The sequence below is a fragment of the Oncorhynchus masou genome, chromosome 31 (assembly GCF_036934945.1).
Source record: "Oncorhynchus masou masou isolate Uvic2021 chromosome 31, UVic_Omas_1.1, whole genome shotgun sequence".
NCBI lineage: Eukaryota > Metazoa > Chordata > Actinopteri > Salmoniformes > Salmonidae > Oncorhynchus > Oncorhynchus masou.
The window spans coordinates 24,499,124-24,516,685 of NC_088242.1; the positions used below are offsets into that span (position 1 = coordinate 24,499,124).

Genomic DNA, 17,562 nt, shown 5'->3' on the forward strand with positions numbered 1-17,562 from the left:
GGATAAACTGATTGGCCCCTCCCCTGCCGTGTCATTGGTTGGCTGGCCTGCACGGAATTGCCTGGCCCAGGAACAAAGGTTCTGGGCTGGATGATGAGTTCACTCTCACACTACTGTTCATGCACTGCGACTACACACAAACATGAACACACACTGAGTATCTCCTCTGCTTCTCTTCTTAATCAGATGCAGATCTCTGTTTCCCAGCCCAGTCTGCTGTCGCCTGAGGTGAACTGGCTGATTGACCTAGAAAGCACCTTTTTATAATGCTGTGCTGAGCATGACTTTGTGCTAAAGAAGCTTTCGGGGCTCGTTTCCACAGACCCATTCAGTGCTGCCTGGTCAAGCAGTCGAAATCTTTTGTATTGTTGTCAGTGTAAGACCCCTTGCAAGGGGTGAGGGAGTTGACAGTCGCAAGCTACTGTCTGTCAAAGCGTGGGTGCAAGCAATTAAATGCTTCTGTGGGGAATGGGAATTCTCCCATAGGGTCATTTTGTCTAGACTTATGTCGCCCCCCCCCCCCCACTCTCTCTCTCTCTCTGTCTCTCTCTGTCTCCTTTTCTCTCCCCTACTTAGTTCACAATTTTCTCAGGCTGTAGTTTTCTAATTTGTGATACTGCTGCCATCGTGCACCAGTTATTGTTTAAGAAACTACAGTAATGTGCATAAATAAAGGGTAAACGAAATGAACCTCTAACTAGGATTGTGACAATACGAGTAGCCTATATCCTCTTTTTTTTTTTTTCATGGCAACAAAAACAATACGAAGCAGACCCAAATCTTTTTCAAATATTGTGTGCTATAGCTTGGAAAGTAAACAAATGTGACTGGGTGACATTGTTTTTGGTTGCCCGAAAATGCTAATTCACTATTTACACACAGTGTTATATATTGCCTGCACATAGGCAAGGAATCAGAAAGATCCGCACTGAACATCTTTGTATTTTTGTTGCTATCAGTCAAATAAATTCTCAAAGAAGGCTGATCTACCCTGACTGCCATAGTCTTCACATTAAACAATGGGGAGGAACCAGAAATATCAGTTACAGACTACTGGAAATCGTTGAAGTTTCACTTAAATAAATAAAATTCACCTGCCCAATTGGGGAAACCTCAGAGCATGCTCAACTTGCATGACTGCTTAGTTCACTTGCCCCAGGCGATAGGACAACCCCTTTATGTCAATCCCTGCTTTTAAGTATCGTGATACTGGTATCTTCTCAACCCTACATCTAACCCAATCTCTCACTCTTCTCCTCTCTCCTCCCACAGTAGCCCTTTTATTCCCAGGATGGAGGAGATTGTTGTAGCCGGGATATCGGGCCGGCTTCCTGAGTCAAACAACCTTGAGGAATTCTGGGAGAACCTCTTCAATGGGGTTGACATGGTAACAGAAGATGACCGAAGGTGGAAGCCAGGTGAGCCCCCGTGACCTTTCCATGACCTGGATGTGATTATGACCCATAAACATCAGACATGTTGCTGTTTTTATTTGTTTCTTTGAACTCTGAAAGGACTCACAACAAGCTTTGAAAATCTGACTGACACACAAGCTACCTTGCATCACAGTGTAAAGCTGATGAGTAGCTTGTATCATAAATTGGGTTGCAGTTTTGAACCAAAACATACATTGTAGAACAATATTTCATTCGAACATCTGTCGTAAATGATGTGGGTGTACTGCCTAATCATGGAATGTTACATCAACCACATGCTAGGAAATGCCTCCCTTCCCCTGACCGAAGAACTGGTTAGCTATACTTTTCTTTTGCATCACCATCAATGTGGGCAGGTTAATGAGTAGAATGCTGAATGCTTCCTCCAGTCTTTACTGGCCCATTTGTCAGTCAGTCATTTATATATATATATATATATATATATATATATATATATATATATATACTGCCTAGTCATATATATAATTTATATATATTACTCAGCAAAAAAAGAAACGTCCCTTTTTCAGGACCCTGTCCTTCAAAGATAATTCGTAAAAATCCAAATAACTTCACAGATCTTCATTGTAAAGGGTTTAAACACTGTTTTCCATGCTTGTTCAATAAACAATTAATGAACATGCACCTGAGGAACGGACATTAAGACACCAACAGCTTACAGACGGTAGGCAATTAAGGTCATAGTTATGAAAACTTAGGACACCAAAGAGGCCTTTCTACTGACTCTGAAAAACACCAAAAGAAAGATGCCCAGGGTCCCTGCTCATCTGCGTGAATGTGCCTTATGCATGCTGCAAGGAGGCATGAGGAATGCAGATGTGGCCAGGGCAATAAATTGCAATGTCCGTACTGTGAGACTCCTAAGGCAGCGCTACAGGGAGACAGGACGGACAGCGGGTCGTCCTCGCAGTGGCCGACCACGTGTAACAACACCTGCACAGGATCAGTACATCCGAACATCAGAACCGCGGGACAGGTACAGGATGGCAACAACTGCCCGAGTTACACCAGGAACGCACAATCCCTCCATCAGTGCTCAGACTGTCCGCAATTGGCTGAGAGAGGCTGGACTGAGGGCTTGTAGGCATGTTGTAAGGCAGGTCCTCACCAGACATCACCGGCAACAATGTTGCCTATGGGCACACACCCACCGTCGCTGGACCAGACAGGACTGGCAAAAAGTGCTCTTTGAGAAGTTGCGATTTTGTCTCACCAGGGGTGATGGTCGGATTGTTAAGTTTGCTGAAAATAAATGCAGTTGACAGTGAGTGTTTATTTTTTTGCTGAGTTATATACACCTCGATGGTTGATGGGGGGGCGCTGTGTTGAAGCCACCATGTCGTCATCTTGGCATTCATCAAAACAATAGGAACACGTTCCTAATATTGAGTTGCCCCTTTGCCCTCAGAACAGCCTCAATTCATCGGGTCATGTACTCTACAGGGTGTCAAAAGGGTTCCACAGTGATGCTATGTTGAGTCTAATGCTTCCCACAGTTGTCAAGTTGGCTGGATGTCCTTTTGGTTGGTGGACCTCTCTTGATACACACAGGAAACTGTTGAGCATAAAAATCCTTCTTAAACTCGTCTCCCTCCCTTCATCTACACTGATATTGAAGTGGATTTAACAAGTGACATCAATAGGGGATCATAGCTTTCACATGGATTCATCTTGTCATGGAAAGAGCAGGTGTTCTTCATGTTTTCTATACTCGGTGTATAATTTTTGATTTATGTGAGCTAAATCAAAAATATCTAACTTTTTTTTGATAACTAATGTTCTTGTCCCCACTACAACAAAAACATACTTAAATACATTTAATATTGTCAATTTATTTGAAATATTGTAGAATTCCATTCATTACTATGGAGGACTGCTCCTACTATGGAGGACTGCTCCTACTATGGAGGACTGCTCCTACTATGGAGGACTGCTCCTACTATGGAGGACTGCTCCTACTATGGAGTGCCAATGTGGCTTCGAAGCCTCTCAATGGCCGATATATAGCATCATTAATCCAGATGCTATACACATCATTGATCACAACCCACATGAACCCAAACGAGCGCTGGTAGCCGTTAGCTGTACGATGAGCCTCTGATGTGTAAGAGGTGCTCTGTAGTCGGTGAAGGTGTCTTGTCAGTGCTCTGCCCTGCTCTGCTTGCCGTTGCTTTTCACCACCTGGCTGAGGTGCTGGGCTGTTGGCACTGCTACTCCTTGGCATGTCTTGTTTAGCTTCTCTCTCTCTCTCCTTCCTCTTTATTTCTCGTACTCTTTCTGGCTCTGCCTAATTCACTCAGTTTTTCTTTCTTGCTCGGTCTCTCTCTCTTTCTTCCTTTCTCCCCATATTTTTCTTAGCACAGTCTCACCTTCCTAGCTGTCTCGCTCTCTTATTCCCTCGTTTGCTTGGTTTCTCTCTCTCTCTCTCTCTCTCTCTCCTCTGCTCTCTCTCCTCTGTTTCCTCTCTCTGTGAATAGCACCTCTCATCAGTCAGTGCCTGGCAACCAGCTAAAGCTCGCATTCATGTACTAAAAGGCTCCGGGCGAACGGCGCCCCTAAGACCACACACCACAGGAGAGATGGGAAAAGCAGGGATGGAGGAGAGAAAAGGAATGGAGAAAATAAGGGAGGAGAGGAAAGGCCCTTGTTTGCTGTCTGCATAGAATTACTGAGAGGAAGGAGTAGTCCTGCTTTAGATTGTGTGTAAAATGATTACTTGAATTAATATGTTCACTATTACATTCATGGGGGAATTATCCAGTCAGTCAGTGACTACAGGTAGAACACATGCTGTCTGGGGAAACCCAGTTATCCGGTTATTTATCCCTCAATGCTCCACGTGTCATTCCCAGGTCTGTACGGTCTTCCAAAGAGGAACGGCAAGCTGAAGGACATCAGTCGGTTCGATGCTGCCTTCTTCGGGGTCCACCCCAAACAGGCCCACACCATGGACCCCCAGCTACGCCTCATGCTGGAGATCGCCTACGAAGCCATTGTAGACGGAGGTGAGGAGAGGGGTAATGAGGGGTGGATGGATGAGTAGATTTTATTTGGGAAAACTGTGTAAAGATACCAAGTCAAATATATGTTTTTTTTATTTGGATCCCAATTATTTGGATCCCAATTAGCTGTTACTATCACAACAGCTACTCTTCCTGTCATCCACGCATTTAGATTAGATTACCCAAACTTGGGGCGGCAGGGTAGCCTAGTGGTTAGAGCGTTGGACAAATCTGTCGTTCTGCCCCTGAACAGGCAGTTAACCCACTGTTCCTAGGCCGTCATTGAAAATAAGAATTTGTTCTTAACTGACTTGCCTGGTTAAATTAAAAAATTAAAAAATGTCACAATTTCATTTTTGAAGTTTTTATAGACCTGTGTGTGAGATTCATTGGTGTAATGTGTGTGTGTGTACAGGTCTGAATCCGACGGAGCTGCGTGGCAGCAGGACAGGCGTCTACATCGGAGTGAGCGGCTCGGAGGCGGGCGAGGCCTTCAGCAGAGACCCCGAGGAGTTGCTAGGATACAGCATGACGGGCTGCCAGCGTGCCATGTTCGCCAACCGACTCTCCTATTTCTTTGACTTCAACGGTATGATCTCATCTAACACGGCAGTGGTTTCTCAAGCAGTTTTGTCACATGGTATCAATTGTCTTAATCTATCCCTAACGCTACAGTCTCCTGAGTTTTGTCTCCTCTCTCTGTCCCTCCAGGCCCCAGCACAGCCATCGACACCGCCTGCTCCTCCAGCCTACTGGCTCTAGAGAATGCCTTCAACGCCATTCGCCACGGACACTGTGACGCCGCCCTGGTGGGCGGGGTCAACCTGCTGCTCAAGCCAAACACCTCTGTGCAGTTCATGAAATTGGGCATGCTCAGTCCGGAAGGAACCTGCAAGTCCTTTGACTCCTCAGGTAAGAGAGGGAGAGACCTGGATCGTGTTCAAAAAAATCGCAAAGTAAAGAACTAAATGTTGAAGATAAAATGCTTCTCATGCTGAAAGCACACCCACATACAGCAGCACTATTTCCTGATCTGACCCTGAAACCGCATTAACGTTACTTCCTGGTGCGCTCCTCTCTGTGTTCCCCCAGGAAACGGTTACTGCCGTTCGGAGGCTGCGGTGGCGGTACTGTTGACCAGACGTTCCATGGCTAAGAGAGTGTACGCCACGATACTCAACGCTGGTAACAACACTGACGGATACAAGGAGCAGGGTGAGCCGACACCCCATTATATAACACACCACGTAGGGTAACTGCCCTGTCTGGAATGAAACCCTAGACTTAGCCCCTATCCGCAAGGCACTGAGGCAGACCTCAAATACCTAGGATTGTATCCTGGTCTGATATATATCTCCAGCCCCTACCCCTTAACTTTCCCCAGATCTATAAGGATTTGATGACTGTAAGCAACATGGTTATATTTCTGCATAACCGTCTGGTAGGTTACATATAGTTTCCACTATATTTCTCACACCAACGTGTTGCCTGGCTTACGTAAGTGTCCTGTACTGTAAATGCCAAGCAGTAGCTCAGTAGAAACCATTAATTTTGTGGAGAAAAAATTCAGTTGCGTTTCCCATAATGTCTTTTGGCCTATTGCCCAATAGGTTGTGCGGCCTCACTGACTCACTACGCACCCCTTGGAGAAATAGCACCACTTTTTAAGTCTCTATTCAGTGTAACAGGCCCGCTACACTAGATGCGTAACTTTTATCTAACATGAGACACTCCTATTAATTTAAACGAAACCTGGGCATACGCAGCATGGCTCCATGAGAGGCTTGTGTTACTCAGCGTAAAATTACACTCTGGTTCTATTTTCAAGAATTTGATGAGTGACTCGCGCCCGAGAACAGTTGATAAATTAGTGGCTTTGCTCACGCTGGCAAAAAGTTCCTCGTCCAGGGTGGCAGCTAAAAACCCTGTGTTTTCCTGACGCCCCAGTGGAGCTCCCCTGTAATCTAGTTAATACCCGGCCAGATCCAACTCTTTTTGAAATGTAGACCCATTAATGTGGTGTAATCGACACACACACACACACTAACCTTTCCCCCAATCACTCCTCACACACTTAGCACTGCAGGCATGTGTCCATATACGACTTAGCTGAAGAGGAGACACATTCTCTGGAGAGTAACACTGGAACACACACACACACACTCAACGTTTTAGGATGTTCAATACCACACTTCACTCCCATGCCCCCTCCCTCTGGTCTGCCCAGACTGTCTGTCTTTCTGTCACACACAACAATAAACACACTCCCAGACTGGTGATCCAGTCACAGCATACCAGCCTGCAGTATTTACCAGTCAATTTGAAGTGGATGACTAAGGTACAAGGGCACCATGAGCTAATGACCCTGTAAACAGTGACATAGCTCTTGGCCACTTAGGGGAGACGTTTCCCAAGGTACGGATCTTAGGATCAGCTTTCCCTCCATCACCCCTAGCCTTTACCATTAGTGTGGAAAATGCTAAACTGACTCAAATTCAGCGTCCAGGGGCAACCTTACCCTTCACCGCTCTTAGCCACTCGTGGTAGTGCACGTCGGTGACATTTGTTATACCAAATTACCTAAAAGTAATCTGAATGGCCACAAAATAATTGTTTAAATGAAGTGATGTATTGATTGGTGTGTTCTTCCCAGGTGTGACGTTCCCCTCAGGTGAGATGCAGCAGCGGCTGGTACGTTCTCTCTACCAGGAGGTCAACATCACACCTGACCAGGTGGAGTACATTGAGGCCCACGGCACCGGGACCAAGGTGAACACACACACACACACACACAACACTTGATTCATTGTTGTTGGATCATATCACCACCACACCCAATAACGTAATGTTCTGTGGAAGGTGTTCTGTCACATTCCTCCCCCTGATACATCTGGTTCCCTCAGTATTTGTTTCACCTGGTGACTTCCGTCCTTTCTCCTCCCAGGTCGGCGACCCGCAGGAAGTGAATGGCATTGTCAGTGTGTTCTGTCATTCAAAGCGTGACCCACTGCTCATTGGCTCCACCAAGTCCAACATGGGCCATCCAGAGCCTGCCTCTGGCCTGGCTGCGCTTGCCAAGGTAAGAACTGGAATGGTCTGGGCTAACCTCCGTACAGGACAAAAAAAGAGTTCTAATGTCCCAATATGTGCAGGCAAGCTCAGCACTAACACACTTTTTTCTTTCCGTCTCTCTCCTCCCCCTCCATATTTTTCTACCTTTCTCTCTCTCCCTCCATATTTTTCTCCCTTTCTCTCTCTCCCTCCATATTTTTCTCCCTGTCTCGCTCTCGCTCTCCCCCTCTTCCAGGTTGTGTTGTCTCTGGAGCGAGGTGTGTGGGCTCCCAACATCCACTACAACAGCCCCAACACTGACATCCCTGCCCTTAGTGACGGCCGCCTCCGCGTCGTCAACGAGCCCATACCAGTCCGCGGCGGCATCGTTGGCATCAACTCTTTCGGATTTGGCGGCTCTAACGTTCATGTGATCCTCCGCCCCCCAGGTTTCAACACACCAAAAAGCTTTAAAGTTCCCCCCAAGACCCCCTCTGTGTCCTCTCAAGTACCCAGGCTCCTCCAGGCCTGCGGCCGCACAGAGGAGGCTGTCTCCGCCCTCCTCAGCAAGGGGAAGGAACACTCGGGCGACGACAACTTCCTGTGTCTGCTGAACGAGGTGTCTGGGGTACCCACGGCGGGGATGCCCTACAGGGGCTACACTTTGATTGGCTCCAAGGATGATGTCACAGAGGTGCAGAAGACTGAGGCCACGCCCAGACCGTTGTGGTACATCTGCTCAGGTAAGAGAGAAGACAGGGGTTAGGAGAGAAGAGTTTATTCAAGCCTCAGCCTAATGGTTAGTGTTAGGATTGGGGGTTAATATGATCCAGGATTTGTGGTTAAGGGTAACTTCTACCTCGAATGATGAAAGCAGTGGTTTAGGAGAAAGGTGTGTGTTAACACTTGTGTGTATCTCAGGTATGGGCACCCAATGGGGTGGGATGGGCCGCAGTCTGATGCAGCTGCCAGAGTTCAGGGAGTCCATCTTGCGTTCGGACATAGCATTGAAGGACACAGGGATGTGTGTGTCCAGTCTGCTCATGGAGGCAGATGAGAGCACCTTCGAGGACACCGTCCAAGCCTTCGTAGGCCTTGCCGCCATACAGGTACAGCAGAGCAGCCATCTTAACTAAGGTTGCGGGGGGGGAGGGGGGGCACTGAAACCAAAAAGCTATGGAAATGGGACTATTGTCTGTTATTTGCACAGACAAAAAGCACACAATGTCTCTGACATATCAAAGGCAATCATGAAGATGAGCATTTAAGATGGTCCTGTGTGGCTGTTGGTAGAGCATGTGTAAAAATGTATGCACGCATGACAATAAGTCGCTTGGGATAAAAGTGTCTGCTGAAAGGCATATCATATTTATATTATTGTAGTATGCTCATAAAAGTAACGTCTGTCTGTCCCCCTCTCAGATCGCCCAGATTGACCTGCTCCAGAAGCTGGGTCTGCAGCCGGACGGCATTGTGGGCCACAGTGTGGGAGAGCTGGCCTGTGGCTACGCAGACGGATCCCTCAGTCACAGTGAGGCTATCCTTGCAGCCTACTGGAGAGGGAGGTCCATCAAGGAGGCTAACCTGCCCCCCGGGGGCATGGCTGCAGTCGGTAAGGACCAAAAAGAGAGGGTGTTTGTTTTGCCAGATACCCCCCGGTACTCTACCCTGCACCTTAGACTGTTTCCCTATGTACATACAGCCATTGAACACTGGTTACTTTAATCACGTTTACGTTTCACCCACTTTATATGTATACACTGTATTCTAGTCATGGCTCAGTGTATATAACTTTTTGTATTTGTAACTGTTTCATTTTTATTGCTAGGTATTACTGCACTGTTGGAGCACCTGAGAACATCTGTGTGTCCACCAATAAACTTTGATTTGGTTCATTTGTGCTTTGCTCGCTGAGCCACTTTTTTTTTTCTCTCCCCACCTTTCTCTCTCTCTCCCCACCTTTCTCTCTCTCTCCCCACCTTTCTCTCTCTCTCCCCACCTTTCTCTCTCTCTCCCCACCTTTCTCTCTCTCTCCCCACCTTTCTCTCTCTCTCCCCACCTTTCTCTCTCTCTCCCCACCTTTCTCTCTCTCTCCCCACCTTTCTCTCTCTCTCCCCACCTTTCTCGCACTCTCTCCCCACCTTTCTCGCACTCTCTCCCCACCTTTCTCGCACTCTCTCCCCACCTTTCTCGCACTCTCTCCCCACCTTTCTCGCACTCTCTCCCCACCTTTCTCGCACTCTCTCCCCACCTTTCTCGCTCTCTCTCTCTCTCTCCCCACCTTTCTCTCTAACACCCTTTTTTAATACTATACTATTGAGACTAATCCCCACTCTCTCTTCTTCTCTCTCTCCCCACCTTTCTCTCTCTCTCTCCTCTCACCTTTTTCTCTCTCTCTCTCTCTCCCCACCTTTCTCTCTCTCTTTCTCTCTCTCTCTCTCTCTCTCTCTCTCCCCACCTTTCTCCTCTCTCTCTCTCTCTTCTCTCTCTCTTTTTCTCTTTCTCTCTCTCCCCACCTTTTTCTCTCTCCCCACCTTTCTCTCTCTCTCCCCACCCTTTCTCTCTCTCTCTCTCTCTCTCCTTTCTCTCTCTCTCTCTCTCACCTCTTCTCTCTCTCTCTCTCTCCCCACCTTTCTCTCTTCTCTCTCTCTCTCTGTCTCTCTCTCTCAGGGCTGACTTGGGCTGTCTCAGTGTCCCCAGGGTGTTTCCAGCCTGTCACAATGCTGAAAACCGTCACCATCTCTGGCCTGACACATTTTGGTTCAAATCCTTCCATCTATCAGCTTAATGCACTTTTTTTCTATTGAGTAATGTCTGTAAGCTACATTTTGTCCTGTAAAAGCCTGACACTGACACAGTGCACTTGTTTTCTGTATGCAGGAGGCAGTGAGTAAGTTTGTATCAGAGCTGAAGGAGAGTGGTGTGTTTGCCAAGGAGGTTCGTAGTGCTGGTGTAGCCTTCCATTCTTACTACATGGCCTCCATCGCTCCTGCCCTGCTGGCTGCTCTCAAGAGGGTAAGACGACGTTTATGACTGTGTGGCTCAGTCCACTTTTTTAAAAAAACTTTTCAATTCAGGAAGGGAATTGAAACTAAATGCATGGATTGAAAAATCAGACTGCTTTCCACCTGCCTGGGAATAGAATTTCAAGTCATCTGCCAAATATACTGAATCCCCATCTCCACTCTCTTTGTAGGTGATCAAGGAGCCTAAGCAGAGGTCTGCCAGGTGGATCAGTACATCTATCCCCCAGAAGGACTGGGACAGCCCTCTGGCTCTGTACTCCTCAGCAGATTACCATTGTAATAACCTGGTCAGCCCTGTCCTCTTCCAGGAGGGCCTGAGCCTGGTGCCTGATAACGCTGTGGTGGTAGAGATAGCACCACATGCACTGCTGCAGGTTAGTATACACAGAATGTAGAAACACACACAAACATAGGATGGCCTGATAAGACTGTGGGGTTCAAGACCACTGCTGCTCACACAGGCTATAGAATTGTTTTTACCTTTATTGAACTAGGCAAGTCGGTTAAGAACAAATTCTTATTTAAGAGACCGCTGCGCCACTCGGGAGCCCCAAGAAACACACACACACACCAACCTCTGACAAAAATGCAGCATACTTATCATCATTACTGTGTGAAACCTTGCGCTGTCTCCCCCTGCAGGCGATCCTGAAGCGCAGCCTGAAGCCCACGTGTTCCATCCTGCCCCTGATGAAGAGAGGCCATGCCAACAACCTGGAGTTCTTCCTCTCTCACATCGGCAAGGTCTACATGAACGGGTCAGTACCTGCTGCTGACACGCCACGCCTCTGATGATGTCATCATTATGCAACTGATTCTATTCTCAACCTACTGTAGCTTAAACACATAGCTTTAACTGGTGTTGTGCATATTATTTTCCCAATACTGCAAGATGGCCTTCACACCTTACTTTGCCATTCTTTTACTCTTATAAACTCTGTTAGCCCCTAGTACAAACTAAAACATGCATGTCAAAAAGCTGTATTTGGGTCAGATGTCTCAATACCAAGCATCTCTCCTATGTGTCCAGGATCAACGTGGACAATAAGCAGCTGTACCCATGTGTGGAGTACCCGGTGCCCGTGGGCACCCCTCTGATCTCCCCCCTGGTGCAGTGGGACCACACCCAGACCTGGGACGTCCCCAAGGCTGAGGACTTCCCTGCTGGTTCTGGAGGGTCCACCTCAGCTACCATCTATAACATTGGTGAGAGACATACAGCACCAGTCAAAAGTTTGGACACACCTACTCATTCAAGGGTTTTTCTTTATTATTCTACAATGTGGAAAATAGTAAAAATAGTGAAGACATCAACACTATGAAATAACGCATATGGAATCATGTAGTAAACAAAATTCTTCAATGTAGCCACACTTTGCCTTGGTGACAGCTTTGCACACCGATACAGTATAGACACAGAATACACAGACAATAACATAGTTGATCTCCTCTCCCCGCAGACATGAACCCAGAGTCTCCAGACTACTATATGATTGGCCACTGCATCGACGGGCGTGTCCTGTACCCAGCGACGGGTTATCTGGTACTGGCCTGGAGGACCCTGATGAGGAGCCTCGGCGTTGTCATGGAAACCACCCCTGTCACCTTCGAGGACGTCACCATCCATAGGGCCACCATCTTACCCAAGACCGGTGAGGGGGGGACGGACGGTGAAGGGAGGGGAGGAGTTTGATCATTGGTTGTCTGTCACATCAAGGGTGTCTATTTGGGTTGTCAATCTTTTACTGTGGTTCATTTATGACCTTTTTTCAATGTGCTTTGTCTCGCTCCCTTTTCTCTCTTACTCCTTCCCCTCTTCTCGCTGTCAGGTTCAGTCCAGTTGGAGGTGCGTCTCATGCCCGCCACCAATCGATTTGAGGTCTCTGAGAATGGCAACCTGGCTGTCAGTGGTACGCATACTTTATACTCTCCTATAAGCATCCAAGATAAATGTTTGGTATGTAAAAGATGGCTTCTATGTGCTCTGTTACATGGTAATAGCTAGTGTATATAGACTCATTCAATCTGTTACATATTATAAACTGGGTGGTTAGAGCCCTGAATGCTGATTGGCTGACAGCCGGGGTATATCAGACTGTACCATGGGTATGATTATTTATTTTTTTTACTGCTCTAATAACGTTGGTAACCAGTTCATAATAGCAATAAGGCACCTCAGGAGTTTGGTATATTGCCAATATATCACGGCTAAGGGCTGTGTCCAGGCACTCCGCGCTGCGTCGTACTTCAGAACAGCCCTTAGCTGTGGTATATTGGCAATGTGCCACAAACCCCTGAGGTGCCTTATTGCTTAAATAGCAACTAGTGTTTACAACCATTCAAGGTTTATGACATAGTAATAGAGAGTATAAACTCTACATGCTTTCTTCTTGGTCCTCCTCAGTCAGTCACCTATCCCATACTTCTCTCTGTCTGTGCAGGCAAGGTGAGCATTCTGGAGGACGCTGCTCTGGACTCATTCCACTCTGAGATTGGTAAGCCTGTCACCGGGGACGATGGTGACCCTAAACTGCGCCTGACAGCCCAGGACATCTACAAGGAGCTCCGTCTCCGTGGTTATGACTACGGCAAGACTTTCCAGGGCATCCTGGAGTCCAACAATGCAGGTGTGTGTGTGTGTGTGTGTGAGAAAAAGTTAAACCATTGTGAACCTCTTTATGAAATAGTTGCTTCCCATTATTAAGTAGGCTAAGGTGGCTAGTTGTAGATTGTACTATGTTATTGGTTGACTGGTTTCCCTCTGCTCTATCCTTGACTCTGGCTGTAGGTGACAGGGGGAAGCTGCAGTGGACCGGTAACTGGGTGACCTTCCTGGACACCATGCTGCAGATGATCGTGGTTGGCCTGTCAGGACGCAGCCTTCGCCTGCCAACGCGGATCCGCTCTGTGTGTGTCGACCCCACCGTCCACCAGGAGAGGGTCACTGAATACGGAGAGGCTAAGAAAGGTATTGAAATAAAACATGTACACAGGCCCACCACAAACACACACTTGACTCACTTAAGGATGCTGTTGAATTTTTTTTAATACTGTTTTTCTATCTTCTCTCCATCACCTAGCCGTGGTCGTCCACGTCAACCGTTGCCTTGACAACATTGTTGCGGGCGGAGTGCAAATCTGTGGTCTCCACGCCACGGTGGCACCGCGTCGCCAACAGCAACAGAGCCCGCCCACCCTGGAGGAGTTTTTGTTTGTGCCCTACCTAGAGACAGAATGCCTGTCAGCCAATGAGAAGTTGGGAAACCAGCTCAAGAACTGCAAAGGTTAGAGTTCATGTTTGTTGGCTACCTTTATCATCCAAACAGTGGGAAGTCATTTTGCTTTCAGATTCAATGTTTAAAATCACAGTTAACATTTTTTAATAATAGGTAGCAATCTATTTGTATGCTCTCTTTCTACAACGCATACACACAAAAAAAGGAATGACTGTCCTTACATCGTGAGACTATGTAAACAGAAAAATTGCAAATCTGATGTCAAAGAAGGCAGATATTACATTTTGTTAGTCTAAAAAGGCCATAGTACTAAATTGATTACCCTCTGTCTGACCCTTGATTCATGCATCTCTCCAGGTCTGATCCACAAGCTGCAGAAGAAGCTGGCTCCTCAGGGCGTTAAGCTCTCCATCCCTGGTCTAGGGGGGGTGTCTGGCCCTGCTGTCCCCAGCCCTGAGTCCGCTGAACCTGGCTTGCTGCGGCTGCTGTCCCTGCTTTGTGGTCTAGAGCTGAACGGTAACCTGCGGTCAGAGCTGGAGCAGACTGTTGAGAAGGAGAGGGCTTGTCTCCTCCAGGACCCCCTGCTACATGGTCTACTGGATGGCCCAGCCCTCAGACACTGTTTGGACACAGCCCTGGAGAACACTACCCCTGGGAAGATCAAAGTCCTGGAGGTGAGAACAAAGATGTGATACAGCAGAGGTCATGAGCTCTCGCTCTCACGCCCTCCCCTCTAACCCCTGCTCTGTCTCGCCCCACCTCAGGCCCTCTCCAACGACGGCCATCTCTTCTCCCGTGCCGTGCCCCTCCTTAACATCCAGCCCATGCTCCGCCTCGACTACGTCGCCACTGCCGCTACCCTCGACCTCCTGACCCCCCACCAGACCACACTGGATGCCATGGGGGTCACCTCAGCCCAGTGGGACCCCCAGCAGGGCCCTGCGCCCGGGGGTGCGGTCGGTGGGGCCGACCTGGTGGTGTGTAACCACGCCTGGGGTCCCCTGGGGGCCGGGGCTGAGGTGGTGGTGGGGAACTTGGCCTCGGGGGCCAAGGAGGGGGGCTTTGTGATGCTCCACACCCTGCTGAAGGGAGAGACGCTGGGGGAGATGGTGGCATTCCTCACCTCCAAGGACAGTCAGAACAACCAGCAGAGACTGCTCTCCCAGGTCAGTTACACTGCAGTAGAAAACTGATACCCAGATGAATCCTTAGCCCCCCAGCCTCCCTTCAGATATAAAGCAGGGCCACACATTACACTATTAGCTTCAGTCAGTGTTTAGTGAGTGATACATAAACTGGCCATACATATAGACTCATTTGTGACAACATTTTATTACCTATGATGTCTAATACTGTCATTGTTCTCTTCTCTAGACTGAGTGGGAGAAAGCCTTCTCTGATGCGTCTCTCAACTTGGTGGCTGTCAGGAAGTCATTTTATGGCTCTGCCTTATTCCTGTGTCGCCGTCGGTTACCCAGCAAACTGCCCATCTTCCTGCCTGTGGACAGCTTGGACTACCAGTGGGTGGAAACACTCAAGGTGAGGGAAATGTCTATGTCTCTGTGTTAATAACTCCTTAATAAGTGCTTATAAGCCCTTACAGCGTTCTCTTCCCCCCCCCTAGACAACGTTGGCTGAGCCCTCAGACTCTCCGGTCTGGCTGACTGCTACCCAGGGTCACTCTGGGGTGGTGGGCATGGTCAACTGTCTACGCCAGGAGCCCGGGGGCAGCCGCATACGGTGAGACTAAAGCCTGGTCTGAAAAAAAACCTTGGCTCTTCCCCTTGACACTTGATCTGAAAGGATTGGATTGGTATTGGCAGTTTTAAAAGCACAGATGTATATATTATAAAGGTAATCGCTCCATCTTGCTCTCGGATAGGCTGTGAATCATACAGTGAGTCAGACTAATGCTGTACTTCTCTCTCCTCATCTCTATTCTCTCTCTCCAGGTGTGCATTTGTATCCAATCTGTGTGAGTCTTCTGCGGTGCCCACCCTGCAGCCTGCCCATAATTCCATGCGATCTGTGCTGGAGGGAGACCTGTGTATGAACGTGTTCAGGGATGGACACTGGGGAGTGTTCAGACACCAGCTCATCTCTCAGGGTACGACAACCACACCACCATCTCCCCTCTCTCTTGTTCTTGCTCTAGCAAGATCTGAAAAGTTACACCCAATGAGATATCTTGAGAGAACTTTCACACATTCAGTCATTGCATAGGAGCTTGATGATAAAATTGCAGTGAAAAGAAAGTGCTTCCCTAATGATAAACACTACATTTTCTGATAGTCACAGACTAGACCTAGGCTCAAGAATATGCTGATTTAAGACGTTCATCTTGGACAATAATGGATTCTAAATCTTCTGTTGATCATGCTGCAAAGCTTAATACCTCTTTCTCATTCTCTCCTCAGATCTGAGTGAGGAGTTGACAGAGCAGGCTTACGTTAACGTGTTGACCCGTGGTGACCTCTCCTCGCTGCGTTGGGTAGCCTCGCCCCTCCGCCATTTTGTGGCGAGCAGCCCCCATGTGCAGCTGTGTCGCGTCTACTACAGCTCCCTCAACTTCAGAGACATCATGCTGGCCACCGGGAAACTGCCACCGGACGCCATCCCAGGTAAGGAACACACACACACACACACACTGACATGTCCTCTAGGAAACTGCCTCTGAAGCTATACCAGTAATGAACACTGTCTTTTACACACACATCTGATTTCCCTCTGTAGGTGACCTGGCCCTACAGCAGTGCATGTTGGGTATGGAGTTCTCGGGTCGTGACCCCAGCGGTCGGCGTGTGATGGGGCTGCTGCCTGCCAAAGGCCTGGCCACCTGCGTTGACGCTGACACACGCTTCCTCTGGGACATCCCAGATGGCTGGTAAAACAATGCGCCTACCCCAAATCACACCCTATTCCCTACATTATGTAGTGCATTTGAGTAAAAGTGCTTGCCTACGATCAGTTTTGTCTTTCAAAATAATAATGAATAAAAGGTGGGAACTGATCCTAGATCAGCATTCCAATACTTTGTGAATACAGGCCCAGAGCCAAAAACGACCTCGTAGGGAGACACTGTTTTGGGATCTTGACTAACAGACTGAGGGGCGTACTTCAAACCAGGATCAATGAGTTATCCGGCTAACTTTTATAAACAACCAGAAATAACTATTAAAGCTAAACTTATTTATGTGTGTTTGGTTGTTGTCGATTAGACCATGCCCATTTCAAGTGTATACTTCGGAGAGAGAAAAAGTGAAGTTATTTCTGTAAATTAGATCCCGCTTTGTAGTATTCCCCTTTTTGTTGATGTTTAGCTTTATGACTAAGTTATTGTTGTAAGTAACTTATGTTCTCTCTCTAGGACCCTGGAGCAGGCAGCGTCGGTGCCGGTGGTCTACGCCACAGCCTACTATTCCCTGGTGGTCCGAGGCAGGCTTCGCCCAGGGGAGAGTGTTCTCATCCACTCAGGGTCAGGGGGCGTCGGCCAGGCTGCCATCTCCATTGCACTCAGCCAGCGCTGTAGGGTCTTCACTACTGTTGGTGAGTACCAGAGACCTGTAGGTACACACACTCGGCCTGTTAATGTCAGAATTGTCAGTGCATTTAGCCGTAGATGTCTTTCTGTAACCCGTGTTCTTTGTCTCAGGTTCGGCAGAGAAGCGTGCCTACCTACAGGAGCGTTTCCCCCAGCTCACCTCGGAGTCCTTTGCCAACTCTAGAGACGCCACCTTCGAACAGCACGTCCTGCTACACACACAGGGAAAAGGTCAGACACACAGACACG

At 48.0% G+C, this 17,562-nt stretch overlaps 1 protein-coding gene across 1 annotated transcript in view; it reads left to right on the forward strand.

Annotated features, from left to right (window-relative positions):
- The window catches only part of fasn (fatty acid synthase), a 30,768-nt gene that overhangs the window by 6,547 nt on the left and 6,659 nt on the right, over window positions 1-17,562 (forward strand). The window contains 31 exon segments of the mRNA XM_064950398.1: window positions 1,273-1,418; window positions 4,310-4,462; window positions 4,875-5,048; window positions 5,171-5,371; window positions 5,552-5,674; window positions 7,113-7,228; window positions 7,404-7,538; window positions 7,767-8,253; window positions 8,432-8,619; window positions 8,933-9,122; window positions 10,181-10,190; window positions 10,192-10,215; window positions 10,217-10,242; window positions 10,353-10,525; window positions 10,707-10,910; window positions 11,179-11,294; window positions 11,567-11,742; window positions 11,997-12,188; window positions 12,366-12,446; window positions 12,978-13,163; window positions 13,325-13,504; window positions 13,617-13,820; window positions 14,130-14,446; window positions 14,537-14,938; window positions 15,147-15,311; window positions 15,397-15,512; window positions 15,725-15,879; window positions 16,190-16,393; window positions 16,506-16,656; window positions 17,140-17,318; window positions 17,425-17,544. Of these exon segments, the coding sequence (XP_064806470.1) occupies window positions 1,292-1,418; window positions 4,310-4,462; window positions 4,875-5,048; window positions 5,171-5,371; window positions 5,552-5,674; window positions 7,113-7,228; window positions 7,404-7,538; window positions 7,767-8,253; window positions 8,432-8,619; window positions 8,933-9,122; window positions 10,181-10,190; window positions 10,192-10,215; window positions 10,217-10,242; window positions 10,353-10,525; window positions 10,707-10,910; window positions 11,179-11,294; window positions 11,567-11,742; window positions 11,997-12,188; window positions 12,366-12,446; window positions 12,978-13,163; window positions 13,325-13,504; window positions 13,617-13,820; window positions 14,130-14,446; window positions 14,537-14,938; window positions 15,147-15,311; window positions 15,397-15,512; window positions 15,725-15,879; window positions 16,190-16,393; window positions 16,506-16,656; window positions 17,140-17,318; window positions 17,425-17,544 (5,275 nt within the window). The 5' untranslated portion in view covers window positions 1,273-1,291.